This window comes from Ipomoea nil, unplaced genomic scaffold (genome assembly GCF_001879475.1).
Source record: "Ipomoea nil cultivar Tokyo-kokei standard unplaced genomic scaffold, Asagao_1.1 scaffold0482, whole genome shotgun sequence".
NCBI classification, from domain to species: domain Eukaryota; kingdom Viridiplantae; phylum Streptophyta; class Magnoliopsida; order Solanales; family Convolvulaceae; genus Ipomoea; species Ipomoea nil.
This window is the reverse complement of record NW_017616910.1, coordinates 2,353,667-2,377,969: the sequence shown is the minus strand read 5'-3', so window position 1 is coordinate 2,377,969 and position 24,303 is coordinate 2,353,667. Positions and strand designations below refer to the sequence as shown.

Genomic DNA, 24,303 nt, shown 5'->3' with positions numbered 1-24,303 from the left:
TGTTGATGGTAAGGTTTGACTAATGTGACTATTTGTTGATAGTGACTTCTTTTCATCTCTCTAACTCCCTAACTATATATACATAGCATTTAAACAACCAAATACATGCATTAAATTCATTCCCTACCAAAATTTTGCAGGTCTGCAACAAACAATTGGAAGAATAATGAAAAAGTTGAAAGGCTCAACTACCATATGTGGAAAAAGAAAATTGCAGGAAGAAAATAAAGGTAATATTTTATCATACCTGTTTTCCTTCACTGTAATTTTAGCAAATAAATACTTAAGAACTTTGAAAACTTTGCTTCAACTTTTCTACCTTTATGTTCCTATCTGCAATATAAATTGCCATAAGATTTAATATATATATATATATATATATATATATATATATATATATATATATATATATATATTAAATACTAAAAGCAATTAAGGGAAATATTACCATTTGAACAGAGTGTTGGCCGTGTGTGTTTGAATGTTCTGTGAGTATCCACAATTTGGAAGTCCAGTGCTATGGATTATTGACCAATCAAATGGCTACATCACTGTAAACAAATAATACAAAGCCCATATTAGTCATACCAGTGAAAGTTAAGTAATTAAAGAAACCATAAACCAAATTCCTCTTGGCTATGAATTCTTGGAATTTTTTACAAATGTGTTCAGATATATTTATTTATGAAGTGCTGCTTCATAGCATGTTTATTAAAAACAAAGTTTATTTCAATGTACATTAAAAAAAAAGTATTAAGAACATGGGCGTAATTACTATTTTTGCGAATCAAACAGTTTTTCAGACATTTTTAATTTCTTCATGTTTAAAAATTATGCATGTATACTAAATGGCTGATATTTGAAGCTAGGTTTTCGTAGATATTAAATAAAGTATGAAAAAAAAAGTAGAAAGTTGTTAAAAGTGCGTTTTATCATACGGATATTGTAGATCTATGGTAGATCGGTGCTGCTTCTTGCTTTGTGTGGTATGAATTTCGCCTTTGGTGTTTAGTATAGGAGAAGTCGACGGCTTGTAGATTAGGGTTTTTGTTTTTTGTAAATCTGGTCTGAATTTTCAACTGAGTAGTTTAAAGGCTGAAATTTCGTGTTTATGGAAGGTAGTATTGTAGAAGATGAGAGTAGGGGAACACAGATCGCGAAGCTTGGCCTATGTTGTACACTGTAAGTTTACATCTGAAACTAGAGTAATAGATGTTAAGTTTTTTGGCCATTTAATCGCTGGGTTATCGTCGACCATAACGATTTTATGGTGAAGAAGGAAAGCTTTGTTGATAATGGTGATGAGGAGTTAGATCTGGAACTGGAGTTTCTAGAATGAGAGTTTGTGGTAGAGAGAAGGGGGAAGAAAGAAGCAGACAACGTCGAATGGTCTTCCAGATCTAAGCTATTTGTTTTTTTTTTTTTTTAAATAATAATAATTCGTTGGGCTTTGTATTAGTTTTTGGACTTCATTTTAATCTGAGAAATGAATTTAGCAATGACCTTTTCTTAGTATATTTAAGTATATTTAAATTTAAATGGTGTTAGTGTGAAATTACATTTTGATTTATTTTTAATGTGTACATGACAAAATTATGTTTAGTGTTGTTGTTAATTGAATATATTGTATTTGAAATTTTGTTATTATATTGAAATGTATTTCTTATTTAATATTTGTAATAAATTGATGTGTGTGTTTTTGATTGAATTTGTATATATGATTTTGTGTATTTTATTGAATTCTAAAATCAAATTTTTTAAAGCTTTCCGTCTAAAATTATTTATATTAATGTAATCATATGTATGTGTTATATTGGATTCAATGTTTGGGCCCTTTAGTCGGTGGGTTCTGGCCGACGGTAAGGATTCAATGGTGGGAGACGGAAAGCTTGGTTGATAATGGTGATGGGGTGTTAGGTCTGAACTGGAGTTTCTAGAATGAGAGGTGCGATAGAGAGAAGGGAAGACGGAGGTGAATGGTGAACGCTTACCATCTACTTTCCATTTTAATTTTTTTATTTAAAATTATTTATTAATGACTGTTATAATTGTTGGACTTTTTAATAAATACAATAATACCAATGGACAAGCTTATTTAAATATATTTAGCCATGACTTTTTCTTGGTGTATTTAAATGGTGTTATTGTGCAATTAAATTTAGATTTATTTGTAATGTGTTGATGTCAACATTATGTTGTTGCAAATTAAATATATTTATTTCTGCGTGTTCTTTTTATTGAATATGTATATATGATTTTGTGTATTTTATTGAATTTTAAAATCAAAATTTTTTAAAGCTTTCCGTACATATTTTTTATATTACTGTAATCATATGTATCTGTAATAAATAGTAAAAAACTAAGTATTAGAATGATAATTAAACGAATTTAATTTAACACTTAGTTTATTATATCCACAAATGTTATGATTAAAATATTGTGACCATATATGTTAATATCTACTAATTTTGTGAAATTTATATTCTGGAAGTCTGATGTCAAAATTTTAAAGATTAAATTTAAATTATATACAAGATATATCATATATAATTTTAACATTTATGGGTCATAAATTTAATAGAGTCAAATTTAAATTAATAATTATGCAAAGTAATTTATTGTTTAAATTTGTTTCTATTGAGCTTTAAGTTTGTTAATATATATTGTTCATTTATATACTTATATATATATATATATATATATATATATATATATATATATATATATATATATATATATTTATTTATTTATTTATTTATTTATACGTGTGTGTGTCTGTGTGTATATGTGTGTGTGTGTCAGAGATTTTAAAATAAATGAATTTAATAATTTAGTTAAATTAGTTTAAAATATTTATTCTTTTAATGGGTCTAATCAATATTATATTATTAGGTGCTTATTTGGTTTTTTTTTTTTGTTCATTATTCTGTTGATTTGTATATCTTAATTATTTATTAATTGATTTATTCTATTGTAGAGTTGTATATTGACCTTGGAGATCCGGTTTTTAAGTGTACTCATTGTAGTGCATTTTTTTGGTTGGAAGAGAGATTGAAGAAGGTAAAAGTGGATGGTGGCCCAAGATTTTCAGTTTGTTGCTCTAATGGAAAAATTAAGTTGCCGATGTTAAATGTTCCACCAAAAACAATTCTTGACTTATTTTTCAAACCGTGTGCACGAAGCAAGCATTTTTTGCAGCATATAAGATCGTATAATAACATGTTTAGCTTCACATCTCTGGGAGGTCGTATTGACAAAGAAGTGAATACAGGGAGGGCACCTCCAATTTTTAGGTTGAATGGACAAAATTTTCATTTATTGGGTAGTTTGTTACCTATTGAAGGAAATCGACCTAAATTTGCACAATTATACATTCATGACCCTGAAAATGAGATGTGTAATCGATTGAACTCTGTCAGGTATATTATGTCTTATTAATGAATATTATTTCTTTTAATTATACATACATAATTATCAAGTGATATCAATATCTTTTGAATTTTAGGGGTAATAATGATCTCAACAAACTAGATGAAGATATTGTTTCTGAACTTCAATTAACATTGGATGAAAATAATGTTCTGGTAAAATCATTTCGGATGGCTCGCGATGCAATAGTTACCAATCCGACTATGGAAGTTAGGATGAAATTGATAGGGAAGCGTAGCCAAGATGCCAAAACATATAATTTGCCAACAGTGTCTGAGGTTGCAGCTATAATTGTTGGTGATCTGGATCCCACGTTGGGTCAGCGAGATATATTGATAGAGACAAGATCAGGTGTGCTAAAAAGAATTAGTGAGCTTAATCCAGCATATCTCCCTCTTCAGTATCCAATTCTGTTTCCATATGGTGAAGATGGTTATAGAGAAGATATTCCTTTTAATGTTGAACAAAATATTCATACAGGAAGAAGGCATAGTATTTCTCTTCGTGAATACCTATCATTTCGTATTCATGAACGATGTGGTGAGATTTCAACATTTTTGTTTGCGAAAAGATTGTTCCAACAATTTTTAGTCGATGGGTATACGATGGTGGAATCTGGGAGATTGTTGTATGTCCGTACGCATCAACAGAGTCTGCGTTGTGGATCTTATAGAGGTTTGTTTGATGCATTGACTCGTGGGGAAATTGAACCTGGAACTCAAGGTCGACGAATTGTTTTACCTTCTAGCTTTACGGGTGGTGCACGGTATATGGTTCAAAATTATCAAGATGCAATGGCAATTTGTGCTTGGATTGGTTATCCAAATTTATTCATTACATTTACATGTAATCCAAAATAGCTAGAAATACAACGCTTTTTAGAGCAAAGGCTATTAAAACCAGAAGACCGGCCCGATATTTTGTGCCGCGTTTTTAAAATGAAATTGGATTGCTTAATAAGAGAGCTTCGTTCGGGAACTGTTTTCGGTAAAATTTTGGCAGGTTTGTAATCTACAATCCGCTAGCGATGTATTAACTTTTCTAATCACTTTCTTATCTTTCTGCTTTTGTTTGCAGTGATTTATACTGTTGAATTTCAGAAGCGCGGGTTACCACATGCACACATACTATTGTTCCTTGATCGTGTTGATGCTAACGCGCTCAGTGATGATATCGATTCCATTATTTCAGCCGAGATTCCAAGTATGGATGATGATTTAGAATATTACCAAGCTGTTGAGGAGTTTATGATACACGGTCCATGTGGTGTTGCCAACAAAAAATCTCCGTGCATGGTTAAAGGCCGTTGTTCAAAACACTTCCCAAAGAAATTTATAAAATCTTCAGTTATTGATTCCAGTGGTTACCCTATTTACAGGCGTAAGGATGATGGCAGGACAATTCTGAAAAGTGGTGTTGAGCTGGATAATAGATTTGTTGTGCCCCACAATAGATATTTGCTGCTGAAGTATAGAGCACACATTAATGTTGAGTGGTGTAGTCAATCTCGGTCAATAAAATATTTGTTTAAATATGTCAACAAAGGCAACGACCGAGTTACTGCACAGTTTTATAAGAGCTCTAATTTTGAAGATAGTAGCGAAGTTATTGATGAGATTAATATGTATTATGATTGCCGATATATTTCTCCGTGTGAAGCTGTGTGGCGTTTGTTCAGCTATGACATCCAGTTCCGTAATCCCTCTGTAGAACGGTTAAGCTTCCATCTGCCGAATGAACAAAGCATTGTTTTTTATGATGACTTATCTATTGAGAATGTGCTTGAAAGACAAACAATTAAGAGTAGTATGTTTTTAGCATGGTTTGAAGCTAATAAGATGTATCCCCGAGCTAGGGAATTGACCTATAGAGAAATGCCTCATTGTTTTGTGTGGAAAAGAAAAGAACGCCAATGGCAACCAAGAAGATGTGGTTTTGCTATAGGCCGTATGTTTTATGTGCCACCTGGTACTGGTGAGATCTTCTATCTTAGGTGTTTATTGAATTTAGTTCGTGGTCTAATATCTTTTGAAGAGATTTGCAATGTTGATGGAATTCAATATTCATGTTTCCGTGATGCGTGTTATGCTCGTGGTTTGATTTGTGATGAGAAGGAATATGTTGATGCAATACTTGAAGCAAACCATTGGTCCACTGCCTCAGCTCTTCGTCATTTATTTGTGACTTTGTTAACGTCTAATTGTTTATGCCAACCTGAAAAAATTTGGGATGTTGTTTGGCCACTTCTGTGTGATGATGCAGAGTTCAATCAGCGACGAGAGTTACAAAATCCAGGTAAATTTGTATTCACGAAATGCCTAATTAAAGTATCTATTGTATGATATAATTATTGATTATAACATTTTTTATACTACTAAACATTAATATTAGTTTTTTTCAATATTATATATAGATTTATTATTATCAGACGATGTGAAGAAGGAATATGGTCTGCTTGAATTAGAGAAACTTTTGTCGACATGGAGTAAGAGTTTGGGTGATTACCCGTGTATGCCCGTTCCTGAATTGTCTAGCTTGGCTAATTCTCATAATCGATTATTGTTAGAAGAATTGTCATATGATTGTGCATTGCTAAGTAATGAACATGATGACATGGTAGCAAAGCTAACTACCGAGCAGAGAGATGTTTATGACACAGTTATCGGAGCTGTTTCTGGTACAATAGGTGGTTTGTTTTTTGTTTACGGTTATGGAGGTACTGGGAAGACATTTGTGTGGCGCACTTTGTCGGCTGCACTTCGATCACAGCGCAAGATAGTTCTAAATGTGGCATCCAGTGGTATTGCATCATTATTAATGACTGGAGGGCGCACTGCGCATTCACGATTTGCAATACCGATTGTTGTGAATGAGGATTCCACGTGTAATATATCACAGGGGAGTGATTTAGCTGAACTGATCATCAAATGTAGTTTAATTATTTGGGATGAAGCTCCTATGATGCATAAACACTGTTTTGAAGCGTTAGATAGAACGATGCGAGATTTGTTACGATTTACAAATCCATTGTGTCCTAATTTACCATTTGGAGGGAAGACTGTTGTACTAGGAGGTGATTTTCGCCAAATATTGCCAGTGATACCAAGGGGTGGTAGACAGGATATTGTTGGTGCTGCTATTAATTCTTCGTATTTGTGGGCTCATTGTACGGTTTTGAGATTGACACAGAATTTGAGATTGCAGAGTGTTGGTACTGATGATGAAAGGCAAGAGTTATCTACTTTTGCTAATTGGATTGCTTCAATCGGTGATGGTGAAGCTGGTGGACCAAATGATGGTGACGTAGAGGTTCCCATTCCACATGAGAATTTGTTGCATACAAATGGTGATCCAATCCAAGGAATTGTGGAAAGTACATTTCCTATGTTTCGAGAACAACAACATGACGCTGATTATTTAATTAGTTGAGCAATTTTGGCCCCAACTCTTGAAGTTGTAGACGAAGTTAATGCGTACATGACCAACTTGAATGTTGCCGATTGTAGGACCTATTTTAGTTCTGATTCGGTCTGCCCCACTGAGAGTACCTTTGATGTTGTGGCTGGGTTACACACTCCGGAGTTATTGAACGGGCTAAAATGTTCTGGGTTACCAAATCATTGCTTAACATTGAAGATTGGGTCTCCTGCTATGTTGTTGCGAAATATTGACCCTTCAGCTGGGTTGTGTAATGGTACACGATTAATTATTACAAGATTAGCAGACCACGTTGTTGAAGCAAAGCTCTTATTTGGCAATGCAGCAGGCTCCAAAGTTCTGATCCCGCATCTGTCCCTAACACCATCTGACAATACATTGCCCTTCAAATTTCAAAGGAGGCAGTTCCCGCTTATGCTGTCCTATGCAATGACAATAAATAAAAGTCAAGGACAAACGCTTTCTACTGTTGGCCTACTTCTGAGAAAACCTGTTTTTGTACATGGCCAGCTATATGTTGCATTGTCTAGAGTCAGTTCACCAAGAGGGCTTAAGTTACTCATTTGCAACGAAGATGGAAAGTGTGCTTCTTCAACGATGAATGTTGTGTACAAAGAAGTGTTTAATAATTTATAACAACTACATATTATTAAATCTTTGTTATAAATTGCATGTTATTTTGGTGACCTTAGTACTTATTTACTATTTTTGCAATCTTATATGTACAATTATGTGTAACTATATAACTGTCTATGTGTGTGTGTGTGTGTGTGTATATATATATATATATATATATATATATATATATATATATATATATATATATATATATATATATATATAAACTATTTATGAATTTCTTTATTTATTTTCATACCGTGCAACGCACGGGTGGAGTACTAGTTCAATATAATAGAAAACTAAAATGAATACATGATATATATTGAGTGTCCCCTTGCTATTGAAACCCTTCAGAAAAGGATTTCTATACTGTATAAATATTAAAAATGAAGGAAGTTCATATAGTAAAACTTATACTGCATAAATATTAAAAATGGAGGAAGTTCATATAGTAAAAGTTTTACAATTATTTCAATTCTTCATGAAATAAAGCTGCTTTAAAATGATATAAAAGAAAATAATGATAATCACCTCCTGTTTGTGGATCTTTCTTTTGAGCTTCAATGTAGATGTAGAGGAAAAATTGAGAAATTTCAAATTTGAAAAAAAAATAACTTTCAGGTACCGTAGATATTCATTTTGAATCTTGAGTTCATTTGAGATGCAAGCACAAATTGCTCAACATAAAGGCATGCAAAACTGCTGATTGTAGCATCAACAACAAAATTAATAGGTACTCTAGGTTACATGCCACTTTTCATCATCCTCTTTGAAGAATTTCTGCAAACATTTTCCAAATTAGAGATTATATTCCATTTAAAACAATAACAATTAATTATAGATTAGAATTATATTTAGTTAGAAACCTTACATCATCAGTGTCATGTTGATCTTCTGGCTGTAGGATCTTTGAGCAGTAGATCCCTACTTTGGGAATTAGGCAATTCTGAACAGTGAATTGCAAGTAATGAGGAATGTAGATGTCCTCAATGAGGAATGCAGGTTTGTAAAGAAAACATTACCTCAATGGCGTAAAGGACACATTCTTGACTCTTATTCAGATTTGTAAAGAAAACATTACCTCAATGGCGTAAAGGACACATTCTTGACTCTTTATGGCAGGCACAATACATGTTTTTAACCTAATAGCTTTCTTATATGTAGTTGGGCAGATGTCTTTTCGAAAGATGCATAGTGGAGCCATTTTTTGGTTATATCAGGTGGATGGCATAATCTAAGCTGAGAAGAACAAACACGTTGAGGATTAATGCAAATTGTGAATTGTTTGTGTATAGAAGGATTTATAGAAGAGGTTGAAGGCTCTAGAGTTCCAAAAATAATCAGCTTCCAAGGATTTAGAGTTCCAAGCAGCACTGGATACTGAAACGTCCGCCCAGAGTTTATATCTTCTAGATTTTTAATTTATTTGAATTTACAGTGATGTATTTATTAATGCAAACGGTTGCCAGCAAATTTAAAATTATGTGGAACAACTTCCCACAAAATGGGGAAACCAAAAAGGTGGCTGAGCATAAATGTAGTATTTTTATGTATTTAATTAATAATAATACAAAATTAATAAATAATCTTTGACTGTAATCTTCTATCTTCTAATGCCAAAACGGTGTAGTATAGTTTGAGTGGGAAAATGAAGCCATTTCATTGGCCGAAATCTTATGGCATTAATATATAGGAAGATTTGTAGATATGAAAATCGTTGCATGTGTAAAATCTTCTTAAAATCAAAATAAAGAAATCTGTCAAAACAATTTTATACACATAAATGCAAAATTATAAAATTGTAGTTTTACCTGCCGCTACCAGAATATTTTGCTGACTGCAAATCTACACCGCCAAACGCACTGCGGGAAAGTTGAGGTTTTCCGTCTCTTCATTGTTGGTTTCCGCACGACGAAGAACCGCAGCACCAACGCCGGAATCTAACGTAGCTTGGAATGAGGTTTGTTCTGAATGATTTGGCTTGGTTTCTATTCCTGTTGAGGGGACGAGGGTTTTTGGGCAGCAGAGCGAAGAAGCCGACGCGAAAATGGGGGAGGGAGTTTGGGTTGAGTCGGGTGGGTTTGGTATTTATATGGGGGATGGTTGGGTCGGGTTTGGGCTCTGGTTTTGGGCCATTGTTGTGGGATATATATAAATAAATATATATATATATATATATATATATATATATATATATATATATATTTTTTTTTTTTAATATGATATAAATGTTGGGTTAAGAAAATTTTATTAAAGATTTGTTTTAATGTAATTTTACTTTTTAAAGATTTATATTTCATTTTATTGTATTGAGTTATAATATTACATTTGTTCTGTAATTTATATTATTATTTAATATTTTATTTTATTGTATTGAGTTGTAATATTACATTTGTATTCATTCAAGTGATAAATAAATAGTTAGAATGTTTTAAGACGTGTTCAAATAATTATATATTTATTATTTACATATAATAAAATCTTTTATAAAAGTCAAATGGTGATCCAATACAAGCTATTGTTGATAATTCTATGTTTTGAAGTGGAGAATTTGATTGTAACAATTTAATTGGTAAAGATATTTTGGAACATTGATGTTGTTGATGAAATTAATGAATGCATGAATAGTTTGAATGTATTCGGGGGTAAAATGTATTTAAGCTCTAATGTTGATTGTGAGTCATATTATAATACTGTGAATAGTTTTTCAAGCTTGGTTAGGTATTTAGAATATAGAATTTAGAAGCTTTACTATGAGGTTAGGAATTTAGAATTTAGAAGTTTTTTTTTTTTTTTTTTTTTTTTTTTTTTTTTTACAAGCTCTACTCAATCTTAAATTGTATATTAGTCTAATTACTTATGTTTTGTGGACTATAGTTTTAAATTTACTACAAATGCATTATTGATTTAATTACTTATGTTTTGTGGACTATAGTTTTAAATTTACTAAAAATGCATTATTTTTAGTCAAATTATTATTTTTTACTTACATATTTAAGTTGTATATTGGTCTAATTACTTATGTTTTGTGGACTATAGTTTTAAATTTACTAAAAATGTATTATTTTATAATATAAATAAATACCATAATAAACTTTTATTATGGCAATAATGTAAATTCATTATATTAATAGTGTATACTTTATTCATGGTTCACAAATATATGTATCTTTAGTTAATGTAATAATGATTAACTTCTGTAAGATCATGCTAAATTATTATTTCTTAATAATTTTAGTTATATATGTTTTGTATTAAGATTATAATTAAAAGTCCATAAAATCATCCTTTTACCATTTTTTCGCATAAACTTTCGTAGTAAAGCTTATTTGGTAAGTAAATGTCATATTGAAATTAATTTACAAAGAAATCTTTAATAATGTATAATTGTTTTGTTTAGTTAACAATAAAATATTATATTTTGTGTATTTGTGACGCCTATAACCTTATTGACCATATATCACGAATAAAACAATTTTTAATATATTTCGCCATAATAACATGGCCGTGCATCGCACGGGTGCAACTACTAGTTTGTAAGTAAATTGAAGACATATAATATGTTAAAGTGTAGAAACATAATATATTAGTTGCATATTATGTGCATTGTGCATGTAATTAACATATTATGTGTATTCAATTTATTTTACAAACACATAATTTGTTAACGATAAATATATAATTTGAATATTATTTTTGGATCAGGATTCACAATGCAAAGTGGATTATGGTTAATGGTATAATTTCGCAAATTATGCTGTGCAACCGAATGCACCTTGCAAGGTGCATACGGTTGCAAAACGGCGCCGTTTTGGTTAAAAAAACGCGCGTCCCACTTAAAGAAGAAACCAGGTTCGATTCCCGGCAATAACATTTTTATATATCCAGAAATTCATAACTATATAACCACAATTTCATAACTATATATCCACAATTTCATAACTATATATCCACAGTGAATGAATGAAGTAAAAATCCACAATGAATGAATGAATGAAGTAAAAATCCACAATGAATGAACTAAATATCCACAATATATGATTGAACTAAATATCCACAATGAATGAACTAAATATCCATAAATCATAACTATATAACCACAATTTCATAACTATATATCCACAATTTCATAACTATATATCCACAGTGAATGAATGAAGTAAAAATCCACAATGAATGAATGAATGAAGTAAAAATCCACAATGAATGAATGAATGAAGTAAAAATCCACAATGAATGAACTAAATATCCACAATATATGATTGAACTAAATATCCATAATGAATGAACTAAATATCCATAAATTCATAACTATATGACCACAATTTCATGACTATATATCCACAATTTCATAATTATATATCCACAATAATGCTGGGACGCGCGTTTTTAATCAAAACGACGTTGTTTTGAACCGTATGCACCATGCGGTGCGCATGGTACATTCGGTTGCACTGCATAACTATTGGTATAATTTGCTCAAAGTTCAGTGTTGGGCTTTCTTTATTGTGGGCTTAAAAAGATGAACCCTGTTAAGAACAGTTCATTTTGATCGTGTTAGGTTCGGAGCCCAATGAGCAGCCCATGTTGATAAGCCCAATATTTGAGAAATTTGATGAACGAAGAACCAAGAACATATGAAACAAGTTTGAGAGATTTTTTTTTAGACAATTCCAATTAAGTTGATTGAACAATTGACTTGGTAATCACAAGATTTTGAAGGTGTTAGGTAAATAGCTGTTAGCTAATTGGTTAGTGGGTTTGATTAGTTAATTGTAAAAAAGTGTTTTGTAAATTGGTTGTTAGATGATAGCTGATTATGTAGGAACCGTTGGTAGAAAAACAAATAATAATAAAAAAATAAGATTATTATTTTCTGAAAAGAAAGGGAATGAAAAATGGAGAAAATTTGGCTCGTGTTTGGTGTTGGGTTTTTGCAAGAGTCAAGTGAGCACTCTTTCCTTAAAACCTTATTTGACACCTCCCAAAGATGCTAGGAGCGTTGTGGCCCAGACTTCCCAGGATAAAACTTGCTAGTGATTCAATGTTTGAGCACTCAAACAAGGAATCTAGCGAGCAAGACACGGTTATGAACACAGTAAGGCTTGAAGAAGGAGTAGAAGCAGAGAAGTTTTGAGGCTAAAAATGATGAACTTTCGTGTTCTATTTTTCTGTGTGTCAAACTCTACTGGCTCTACCCTCTCTTATATAGGGTTGAAGGAGCCAATAGCCTTTATTATGGCAATTAAAAAATGACATTAAAGCTGCCTTCCAACAGCAGGCCACTACCTGGGAATAGGGGTGTGCATCGGACGGTTCGGGCGGGTTCGGGTAGCGGGAATGGGAATCCGTTCGGTTCTCGGATTACCGATATTGAATCCTATCCGTGTAATTTCTAAGTACAAACTTTTCGGATATGTAAATCTCGGATATCGGGCGGTTTTCCTCGGATTACGGGCTAAATCGGATATGAAATAAAAATTAATAAAAACAACAAATTAACTACTGAATGAGTAAATCAACACTAAATAACTAAATAAGTTGTAACTTGTTAACTTCTAAGTAGTTAACAATTTACAACTTCAAAATTACAAGTTCACAAATCACAAGTACAAACTAGCTTGTTACAAGTTAATGAAGCTAACAACTTTACAGCTTTGTACTTACAAATTACAATTCAAAAACAGTTTATAGATTCAATTTCTCCAAAAAAAAAAACTGTTAAAAGTGTTAAGGCACCATTCAAAAACCAAATGCAGCAACATCCAACAGCAATCACTCCAACCAGCAACTCAGGCATCATCAGCATTCCTCATCTTCCTGCTTAAGTTGCAAATTTAAATAGCAAATAACAAAAACAAAAAAAAATGGAAAGAATAACAGTTTAATATTATTTGCTAAAAAATCCAAAATAGGCTCAGATTGTTGTTGTTTCATATCATTAAGATTTGAGGGAAATTGCTTCTAAAGTTTTGGAACTAAATCCAAATCTTGAGCAACATACCAACCCCAAGTCCTTTGATTCAGACAAAGGTGGAAGCATCATCATAGCCCATACTACTACACATACCTGTAACCTGATGTTCAAATGTTCAATCAAGTGGAACTGTGGATAGGGGCTGAGGCACTAAAATGCAATTACATAATTGAATTCATAAGCTATAAATAAAAACAGAATGGTAATCTAATTTTCTAAGAGAACAGAATAAGTGAATAACAACTAAATATAAAGCTGAGAGCAGAATGAATGAACATTACTACAATGGTTGGTAGGGAAGTTCCAGCAGTCCTAATTCCAGTTGGCAACTCTGCAAAAAAAAAAAAAAAAAACACGTTAATTATCATACAAATAATGAAATAAATACACAATAATGAAAGTATTTAAGTAAACTACTATTACCTTTCTCAAGCCTTTCACAATCATCAATATTTTCTTCAATTTGAATAGGTTGATTTGGTAATCTCAACCAATCCTGTGTACAAATTAAAGCTTCCACAATCTTAGGAGTTAAGGAACTCCTAAATGGATCCAACACTCTACCACTGGTTGAAAAAGCACTTTCAGAAGCCACAGTGGATATTGGAACTGCAAGAATATCCCTTGCCATTTTAGAGAGAATTGGCAGTCTTTCAGAGTTCACCTTCCACCATTTGAGGATATCAAAATCAACCTTATCTTCCACAATGGCCTCACTCAAATATATTTGCAGGTCAGTCTGTTTTAGGCTTCCACCACTCTCCATCCTTTGCCTTTTCAATTGAGATTTCAGCTTACCTTGTGGCCTACCAACAGTTACAGCACTAGGCTGCACACTCACAGAGACAGTTTGAGAAGGTTGGCCAACAGCAGCTGGTTCAGGGTTCACATCCACAGAGTAAGTGGCAGCATAATCATTGTACAGCTCAAGAAGTGCAGATTGGATCTTCTCAAAACAGGATTTTCCTTTTTCATCACCATATAGTTGAGTTAACTGGGCAGACATGTACTCAACCTTATCTCTAGGATCCAAAATAGTGCCAAAGAAGATCACACAGTTCATTTTTTCAGGGTCCCCCCAATATTTCAAAAACTTAGTTTTCATTTGGGTGCCCATTACCTGTAAATAAACAAATAAATAACATTAGTTAATAATTTAATATACACATTTGTTAAGCATTAAACATTTTATTTAAGGGATGTAATTTACCTTTTTAGGACCAGCTTCATCACAAGTCATGTCATCTAACATGCAACTAAGATCAGAGATCTCACTGAAGAAAGTGTTAGATGTAACATATAAAGAACCAGAGATTCTCACAGTCATGTCATAGAAAGTTTTTAGCAGAGTTACCAAACTTTTCACATTAAACCAATCCATAAAAGTAGGCACAGAGGCACCCAGGTCATCAGAAAATGAGGGATCATTTCCCAGATAGGCATCAAAGACTGCCTGGTACTGGATTGCAGTGTTCAACATCATATATGTGCTATTCCATCTTGTAGGAACATCCAACTGCAAAGCTGATTTGGCTTCCACCCCAATAAGTTCAGCAAGATCTCTAAATTTTTTTAGCCTTGCAGGGGAATTCCTAACCCATCTAACTGCTTCCCTAACCCTCTTAACTGAAGTATCAGCAAACTTCAACCCATCTTGCACCACTAGATTCAGAATGTGGGCTATACACCTCATGTGCATGTACTTAGACCTTACAGAAGTGGTACCCCAAGACATCAACTTACTCTTAAAAAATCCCATGGCAGTATCATTGGAAGAGGCATTGTCAACTGTGACAGTAAAAACATTTTTAATACCCCACTCAACCAGACAAGTCTCCAAGGCCTTGGCTATATACTCTCCCCTATGAGATGAAACAGGGACAAAGGCTATGATTTTTTTGTTCAGCTTCCACTGATCATCAATGAAATGTGCAGTAATGCACATGTAGTTTATCCTCTGTACAGAGGTCCATGTGTCAGTGGTTAAGCTCACTCTTTGGGAGCAACCCTTAAAGATTTGTTTAAGGACTGATCTCTCATCTATGTATCTTTGGAAAATATCCCTTGAAACTGTCCACCTAGAAGGAATTTGGAACCTTGGGCAGGCAACTAGAATAAATCTCCTAAACCCTATCCCATCAACAAACCTAAAGGGCAACTCATCTATTATAATCATCTCACACAAAGCCCTCCTAATGGCTTCCTGATTAAACACCCATGTGCCTAATTCCCCCATTACCCCTTCAGAACCCCCTGGTGCAGAAGATGAGACAGCATTGAAAGTCAGAAGTGACTGCCTTGTATCCTTCGAGTGAGGATTTTTAAGACAGGCCTTCATATGATTTCTTAAAGATGAAGTGCCATGTTTTTTTGGCTCAGCACAAAAGATCTTAGCACAATAATTGCACCTCCCCTCAATCACATTATGCTCTTCATCATATATCTTTACAAAGTGCAACCACACCCTGGATCTGGACTCAACCTCTTTTCTCTTTTTCTTTGGAACTACAGGAGTCACCTGAGGCTGCTGAGGTATCTCAGTGCCTTGGGGTTGTCCTTGTCCCTCTTGAGTTGAAGGTTGGGGTCCAGAACTAGGTTGACTGATGCTCTCCATCTAAAAAGATGGGCATCAACATTCATATTTCAAACAATTGTTTGTCATACAGATTAACAGACCAAGCATTCAAGCATTGAAAGAAATCCAGATTCAGACACTTCTTTGTGTCATCATCTATCAAGATTTCATATATAACTATATAACATTACATTTACATATTTACATTATGCACAAACAGTTGAGAACATTTAAGGGTCATACATCCATAAACAAATTCACAAACAAATCCAGATTCAGACACTTCTTCCAGTTCATCACTATCTGGATTTCAGTTAAGGGCTTCCACCTTTCACATTTAAGCCTTTAACTGTTTAAGGGTCATCAGAATTCAGATTCCAACAAAATACATCAGCATATATCACATAAATCACAAATATAGAACTAGGGTTTGGGATTAAAACAGCTTCCACTGAAATACATCAGCATATATCACATAAATCACAAATATAGAACTAGGGTTTGGGATTAAAACAGCTTCCACCGAAATACATCAGCATATATCACATAAATCACAAATATAGAACTAGGGTTTGGGTTTAAACAGCTTCCACCAAAATACATCAGCATATATCACTGTAAGCACAAATATAGAACTAGGGTTTGGGTTTAAAACAGCTTTCACCAAAATACATCATCATATATCACATAAATCACAAATATAGAACTAGGGTTTGGGTTTAAAATAGCTTTCACCAAAATAGATCACACTATAACACATATATCATCATATAACACAAATACAGTGAATAATCATAAATATAAACACTAGGGTTAGCGATTTACTTGTTTTCCCCAAATACTCCCCGGAGAACAAGGGTCTCTAACCAGTAATCACCAGAGAGAAGGGCTTCCACCACTGTAAGCCTCCAACGGTCACCGGAGAATTAGACACAGCCGGACAGTGCACAGGTCTCAACGACTCAACGAGTAAGTGAGTCACTGAGAATCTGAGATTAGAGAAGAAGAGAGGACTCTGAGAGACTGAGATTCTCAGAGATTGAGAGATTGAGACTTGAGAGTATGAGAGTCTCACAGAGTCACAGAGAGAATCGGAGATTCGGAGACATCGGAGTAGAGAGAAGTCAGAGAGAATGAGAGGTTGAGAGAATTAATGCGAAGGGTCTCAGCGAGGAGTGGAGCGTATGGCTGCGCAGTACGCAAAGGGATGCATATATAACAGCCTAATACGACGTCGTACCATACTAAGCTTTAGTAAACCCTAGGAAAGATCGGATATTTCGGGCGGGTCGGATGTGGTTTTTGTCTACCCTATCCGACCCCGTAATCCGGCGTCGTTTCAGGACCCGGATCGAATTTCTGATGTCGGTTTCGGCCCGGGTTCGGAAACGTTGCATCGGATCTCGGGTCGGGCGGGTATTTCGGATGGGGTCGGTTTTGCACAGCCCTACCTGGGAATTGAATTCAGAATTCAAAAATTGGAGTTAATAGGATATTAATTCTGTAACAGATGAGTTCAATCCCCATAACAGTCAGAACTTTCGACCTTACCCAGTTTCGGCCCTTGCACCTTTCGTGGTCTCTGTTGCACGAGAGTTGTGCTCTCGGTGCACCACAACCTCCAGACGACATTCGTGCCCCCAGGTGCCGGCGCACACGAGCTCGGGCTTGAATCAAGCCTTTTTCCAATCTCATCTAGTTGGAATTTGATTTGCACCCCCCCCCCCCCTCCGCGCGAGAGAGCCTCTATGCTATACAATTCTACAAGCTTCAAAAGAGCTCTTGTATATAAGGGGGGAAAATCTTCATTCCAAAGCAATGTGGGACAAAAAGCTCACTTTTTCCCTTCATTTTCCAACTCAAATGGGTCTACTTTGAGAATCAATATCTCATTCACCCATTATCCGTTTTGAGCGTACAATATATCGATCTCTTCGTCTCACTACGAAGAATCCGAATCCACTTTGACCCGACCCAAATCGGAAGTGGACCCTACTGATACCACAAAATAGCCACTTAACATGCCATTTTATGCCATTTTAAGCTATTTTTTCTAACAGATTACATGCAAAATGACTTTCTCAAAAAGTTGATTGAAAAAACTGATTTGAGCAACTTTTTGAATTTTAGCATTTTGGAGCAATAAATCGTTACAAAAAACTAATTAATCAAATACTCATATTGATTTTTTAATCAAGTCAAATAGTTAATAGTGATCAAATAAGTCAAAATTAGGTGATAAAGCTAATTATGTTACCAAATATGGCCTTTAAGTATTCATCATGAAAACTATTTATTGATTTTCTTAGTTTAAGGTGGCCATTTATGATTAATTTATACTGATTTATCACATTGTGATCTTTTAGTGGCTAGGGTTATAAGGTTAGCTTCACTTAAAATGCATTTTAAATTGAGAGTGCATAATTTCCTATAAATCAAAGTTTCAAAAATTTTTTTTTAGACAGTCATAATTGGTCGAATTGATAACCATAATTTTTAAAGTTTAACTATTTATAAGAATAACCTTTTGACTGATACACAAACTAAGCTGATTTAGGTAACAATTGAGAACCTTTCCTAAATGTTTCAGAGACTTTTTTTATTATTATTTTTTTTGAAAGAACTATTTATTTATTTATGCAGTTGAATCACATGTATCATTTTTTCTAGAACCTACTCGCCTTTTGTAGAATGAATTATTTGATTTTTTTTTTCCCCAACAAACACGTACTTACCAGTTACCAAATTGTGTGTAACCCCTTCACTAGTGATGCAATGTTTTATTTATATAAGCTATGGGTTCCAACAATGTTACCTGGTCCACTACAATCATGATAAGTATACTTTTTTGAACACTCATGATAAGTATACAAATATAAGCAGTTTGATAGATTTGGCCATCTACCTTAAAATTAGTGATAATGTTTTTTTATGATCCGTTGATAAAAAATTGAACACTTAGTCAATTGATACAATTCTAAAATTCTGGTCTCGATATGGTACTAGTAAATAATAACATTTAATCTTCTTTGTATTGATACATTTGATCTCTTTGGATCTGCTTCAATAGGTCAAAAGTAATAACTCTACAAATAATATTCACAAGTATATGGTCTTAAACCAACTCATCCAAACACAATTTAAAATATGAATATACACAAATAAGAAAATGGCACTTTCATCCTTAAGTTATAGCGGTATATCTTATTCCCTCCCTCAATTACAGGTACATTCACTCCCTCCCCTTCCGGCCTTCCCTCAATTATCTTCAAAGTGGTTACTTTTACCTAAATTCACTACCTATTCACAGTAAACTTTCAAAATCCAAAAAAAAAAAAAAAAAAAAAAAAAGAGAGGTTTTCTTCTTTTATTTATTTATTTATTATTATTATTAGGAATAAGGTTCAAATTGGTCACTGAACGTAACCTTAAAATGCAATTAGGCCATTGAACGAAAAAAAAGTGCAATTAGGCCACAGAACACTCCAAACCCGTGCAATTAGGCCACTAAGCACTCCAAATGTATGTAATTTTACCGGATAGCAAGTTACCATCAATTAAAGGTTACTTGCTTACGTGGCAGTTGAGTTGACATTTTTAAATAATTTTTAATAAATTTTAATAATAAATTTTTAAAAAATTAAAATAAATAAATAAATAAAAATAAATAAAAGGACAGGGTGGTCGTCCTCCTTTTTTTTTTGTAATATTTTTTTAAATTATTATTAAAATTTATTAAAAAATATTAAAAATGCCAACTCAACTGTCACGTAAGCAGGTAACCTGCTAAAATTGATGTTAACCTGCTATCAGGTGAAATTGCATACATTTGAAATGTTCAGTGGCCTAATTGCACTTTTTTTCTCGTTCAGTGGCCTAATTGCATTTTCTTGTTACGTTCAGTGACCAATTTGAACCTTATTATCATCACCACCACCACCACCACCACCACCACCACCACCACCACAACCACCACCACCACCACCACCACCATCATCACCATCATTAATATTATAGGAATATCATTAAATATGTTAATGTCATTGTTCTTTTAATTCAAGTGCATGTACATGATAAATAAGTTATATATATTTAGGTGACAAGGAAAACCCGCGATCACTACTCAATATATGTTCTAAATAAATCATATTTATGTGTAATAAATCATAAACCACAGAAGAGGATTAAACTTTACTCATATGTAAATTATATATATATTTGCATCTTCACTTTAGTATAGGCATCACACTCAACCTATAATATGAACAAAGGAAGAAAGAATGGGCAAAAGCAAAGGAACTAGACAACAACAAACCCCACGCCCGAGTGGTATCAATTCATGCCTTTTTGTGAGAGGTTGCTAACTGGCAACTGCAATCCGATAAAAGAAGGAAACAATATATTATAAAAGTACAAAATTACAATAAAATATTTGTAAGACACTAAGAAAAAAAATAAAGAAACAGGAGAGTGGATGTCACGTGGAACATACTTACAATGCTTCAAGTCATTAAAAATAAGACAACTATTATATAATGTTACACTTTTCGCCATCAAAACACTCTCTAGTTTGTTGTTGTTGTTGTTTTTTGTTTTCTTTATTTCTTTTTAGTGTATAAACCTCAAAAAAAAAAAAAAAAAAAACTTTATAATGATATCACATTAGACAAATTTGAACTCCAACTTTAAGGTTCTCCACTGCTTTGGTCTTAATTAAAGACTAATGGAGGATATAAAATTGTGAAATGTATCTCAACTAGAAGAGCACATGAGATATTTACCAAAACTAGTAGAGAAGGTCATTGAGCGAACCCCACATTAGCCTCGAAGATGCTTTGATTAGTGTCTATAATGATAGCTTAAACTAGAAGTCGTAAATTTGAATTTTGATTCCTATTGTTACTGATTGTGTTCAAATTGGTACAATATTTAGTTACAAAGTGAAAGAAAAGTCGGTACCTACCTTATTGTGGTTAATTAATTAATGTTAGATGTACTATTTTTTTAAAAGCGTATAATATAATTAGTGTTTATTATAAATTGTTATACATATTTTTATTATTTATTATTACTCTAAAACTAAATCTTTATGAATAAAATTAGTACAAGTTGAATTAAATGTTGAAATTATAGATTATTATAATATTGATCCAACTATTTATCAAGTCATATTCTAAGTACTAGTTTTTATGGCACATATGACTATTAGTGCTCTCACACAACCGGCATGGGGTAGGGTTCTTTTCATGGCTGTAGCCACTAGGTGGTGGGTCAATCATTGTTAAATTGTAGCCCTAAGAATATGGATTAATATATTGAATTGTCATCCATGCCCAAAAAAGTTGTCGAATATCATATTTAAAGATTATGAATTTAATTTAAATTTATTGAGAGATGATGAATTTAATTTTCTAGAATGTCATTTTGTAAATAATTATCACTCTATTCAAAAAAATGTTATTATTCTTTTAAATCATGTAGATATAGTGAATTATACCAGTTATCATATAATCTATATTAAAATACCTGATACAACCTGTTATACTTGTATGGTTTTACCAAGTACAACACAGCACTAATACTGTTATGTATGGTAGAAGTTTTTAATAATTAGACTAAGATGAAATTTGTGGCCGGACTGTTACATATGAGCAAATTTAGAGTTGTTATACCATAGATCAGGAAGGTGTACCCTAATAATAAATGACGTATAAATTGTATATTTTTAGTATTAGAATTGTGTACTTCTAGAATATAAATTGTGTTTCTAAGTTAAAACATATAACATTGTAGAATGGAATTTGTGAATACAATACAGGGTAATCAAATCCTAATATGTTAATATTGTGTAACTGCAGTATTTGAAAGGAACTTATGAATACAAAATAAGGTAATCAATTACATATATGTTAACATTGTGTGTTTGTAGTATACAAATTGTGAATGAATTTTTAAAAGGTAAATTGTGAACATTTGATAGTAGCGGTGTGTTTTTATGGTGAATAAAAAGAAATTGGGGGTGTTTTTATAAATTATAACAAATAGAAGAGAGAGAAATCTGCAGCACCGTAGTTTAGCAGTTGGCATTTCCATATTCCACTTTTCTCTTCTTTTCGTTTTTATGTTTTCTCTGATTTTTCATTTTTCTTTTCCTCTCCCACCATTAATATGAAGAAGGGATAATAAAAGGAAAGAATCGCTGACTTCATATACACTCACCGCGTTTGCAGCGTCTTTTCTCTCTTTCCCCATCGTCTCTGTTCTTCCGCCATTAATTCTGTTAAAGAAACAGCAAAAAAAAAAAAAAAAAGTTTTGGATTTCTGGGATTTCTTGGATTTCCTCGATTGGGTCGTGTTCTTTCTCGCCGGAAAATTCCTGGGTATTGGATTTCTGAACCCATGTGGCTAACTCGAACCAAATCAAAGACCGGGATTCATCGAACCACCTCCGCCAATTTCTCCTGTTCTTCCTTCAAAGATATTCAGACCCTCTGCGCCGACGAGCCCGTATCGGATAATCAGACCCCGACCCAGACCCAGACCAAGAAATCTACTAATATCTTCCATCGGGTCCGCCGAGCAAACTCCGTTCTCCGCGTTTTCTCGGGGTCCGATTCTCAGCCCAAGCCGCAACCCGGACCCGGACCCGAACCCGAACCGAAACCGCAATCTTTGCCGGTACAGGTACAGAAGTATGTCGCCGATAAACCGGAGCCGTCGATCTCTCTCCCGGGATCTGAGAATCGAATAGTGGTGTACCTGACGAGCCTGCGCGTGGTGCGCCGGACGTTCGAGGACTGCAAGGACGTCCAGGCCATCCTGCGGAGCTTCCGGGTGTCGATCGACGAGCGGGATCTGTCGATGGACTGTAGGTTCATGGACGAGCTACGGGCGATCATGGGCGTCCGGGAAAAGCGGAAACTGACATTGCCGCGGGTTTTCATCGGCGGGAGGTACATTGGCGGCGCGGAAGAGATCAGGCAGATGCACGAGGCCGGCGAGCTGAAGCCGTACGTGGAAGGGCTACCGCCGGCGAAGCCCGGCATTTGCGAGGTCTGCGGCGGTCACAGATTCATCCTCTGCACCGACTGCGACGGCAGCCGGAAATACTACAGCGAAAAAAGCGGCTTCCGGGTCTGCAAGACGTGCAACGAGAATGGCCTCATCAGGTGCTCTACTTGCTCCGTTGAGCCCGCGCCCCCCCTTTGAACCGTTTTAGATTCTTAGCGAATTTCTATCCATGGCGACTATAATTAGAAGAAGACGAGGACTCCATGAATTAGAAGATGAAGAAAATTTTTACACTTTGTTTTTTTTTTTTTTTTTTTTTTTTTTTTTTTTTGGGTTTTTTTTTTTTTTTTTTTTTTTCCTTTCTTTTTTCCTATATGACAGCTTTGTAACTCCCAAAAATGCTATCTTTTTTGGTTCCACTGAGTGAGTGATCTTTCATTGGCAGGGAGAAAATGGCAGTTCTGAGTTAGATGCAAATGCAAGAAACTCTGTGCCACTCTTATTTTTTCTTGAAGTTTAACATAGCTGTGTAAATTAGTGAATGAAATCCTGAGAAAGTAGGAGAATAGCACTCTGGGTTTTTGCTTCTGGTGGTCAATGGTCATCAATGAAATTAATTGCCAAGAAAGCAAGCTTATATAAGTTTCAATTCCCACTTTCTTGATATTTTCTTTGTCATTTTGCTTGGCCTCTCATTTTCCATTGATTTTGTTTGAAATATTTGCTAAATCTGTTTCTGTGACTGGAAATTTGAAGGGCTAAAACTAGATTGTGAATTGTCTTTGAAGATATGAAAAGCAACAGTTTCTTGTTTTAGGGAAGAAAAGGAAGAATGTCTACCATCTTCTCTTTTTTGGGAGGCATGAATGGGAAGGTGAGGGATTGGAGGTCTAATTTGATAGTGTTGAATTAGAAGCCACTGGGAAGGGTTGTAGGAATGTATGAATTAATAATTGGTGATTTGTTGGCTGACATTATGTTGATCCTCTTTGAGATTTGTGGTGATTAAGAAAAGAGTGAGATGTTATGTTCTTCTTTCTTCAAAAAAGAAAAGAGTGAGATGTTATGTTCTTCTTTCTTCTTTCTTCAAAAAAGAAAAGAGTGAGATGTTAATAAAGTATGGTTGTTGTATGATATAGATCAGTTTGGGTTACATACATTATTGAAACTGCATGAATGTCAGAAAGTGAAACATGTGTATTCTGTAAATCTGTATCTGTACAGAAAGGTATAGCTTGGGCAGTAAGGCGTT

The 24,303-nt window shown here is 33.8% G+C and overlaps 2 protein-coding genes and 1 pseudogene across 2 annotated transcripts; 2 read left to right on the top strand and 1 right to left on the bottom strand.

The window, feature by feature from the left end:
- Nucleotides 1-3,219: 3,219 nt before the first annotated feature.
- Nucleotides 3,220-7,503, top strand: LOC109173519 (annotated as a pseudogene).
- A 5,787-nt stretch (nt 7,504-13,290) lies between these two features.
- LOC109173518 (zinc finger BED domain-containing protein RICESLEEPER 2-like) lies at nt 13,291-22,292 on the bottom strand. Its single transcript, XM_019322759.1, has 9 exons — nt 22,260-22,292; nt 17,116-17,228; nt 16,908-17,029; nt 16,430-16,491; nt 14,676-16,079; nt 13,889-14,585; nt 13,747-13,796; nt 13,559-13,615; nt 13,291-13,308 (listed from the first exon to the last, which is right to left on the bottom strand). Exons 1-9 carry the CDS (start codon nt 22,290-22,292, stop codon nt 13,291-13,293), a joined length of 2,556 nt encoding a protein of 851 aa, XP_019178304.1.
- Nucleotides 22,109-23,680, top strand: LOC109173698 (uncharacterized protein At5g39865-like). The gene is made up of 2 exons (XM_019322981.1): nt 22,109-23,349; nt 23,391-23,680. Exon 1 carries the CDS (start codon nt 22,440-22,442, stop codon nt 23,247-23,249), a length of 810 nt encoding a protein of 269 aa, XP_019178526.1. The 5' UTR covers nt 22,109-22,439; the 3' UTR covers nt 23,250-23,349; nt 23,391-23,680.
- Nucleotides 23,681-24,303: the final 623 nt, after the last annotated feature.

What these genes read in the sequence shown, in the direction of transcription:
- LOC109173518 (XM_019322759.1), bottom strand. Translation starts at nt 22,292, where the DNA reads ATGGGGAAAGAGAGAAAAGACGCTGCAAACGCG. An exon ending in CTTCTCTCTGGTGATTACTG is followed by an intron (nt 16,492 to 16,907) that starts GTTAGAGACCCT and finishes GATGTATTTCAG; the next exon opens with TGGAAGCTGTTTTAATCCCA. An exon ending in TTTATGTGATATATGCTGAT is followed by an intron (nt 16,080 to 16,429) that starts GTATTTTGTTGG and finishes CCATCTTTTTAG; the next exon opens with ATGGAGAGCATCAGTCAACC.
- LOC109173698 (XM_019322981.1), top strand. Translation starts at nt 22,440, where the DNA reads ATGTGGCTAACTCGAACCAAATCAAAGACCGGGATTCATCGAACCACC.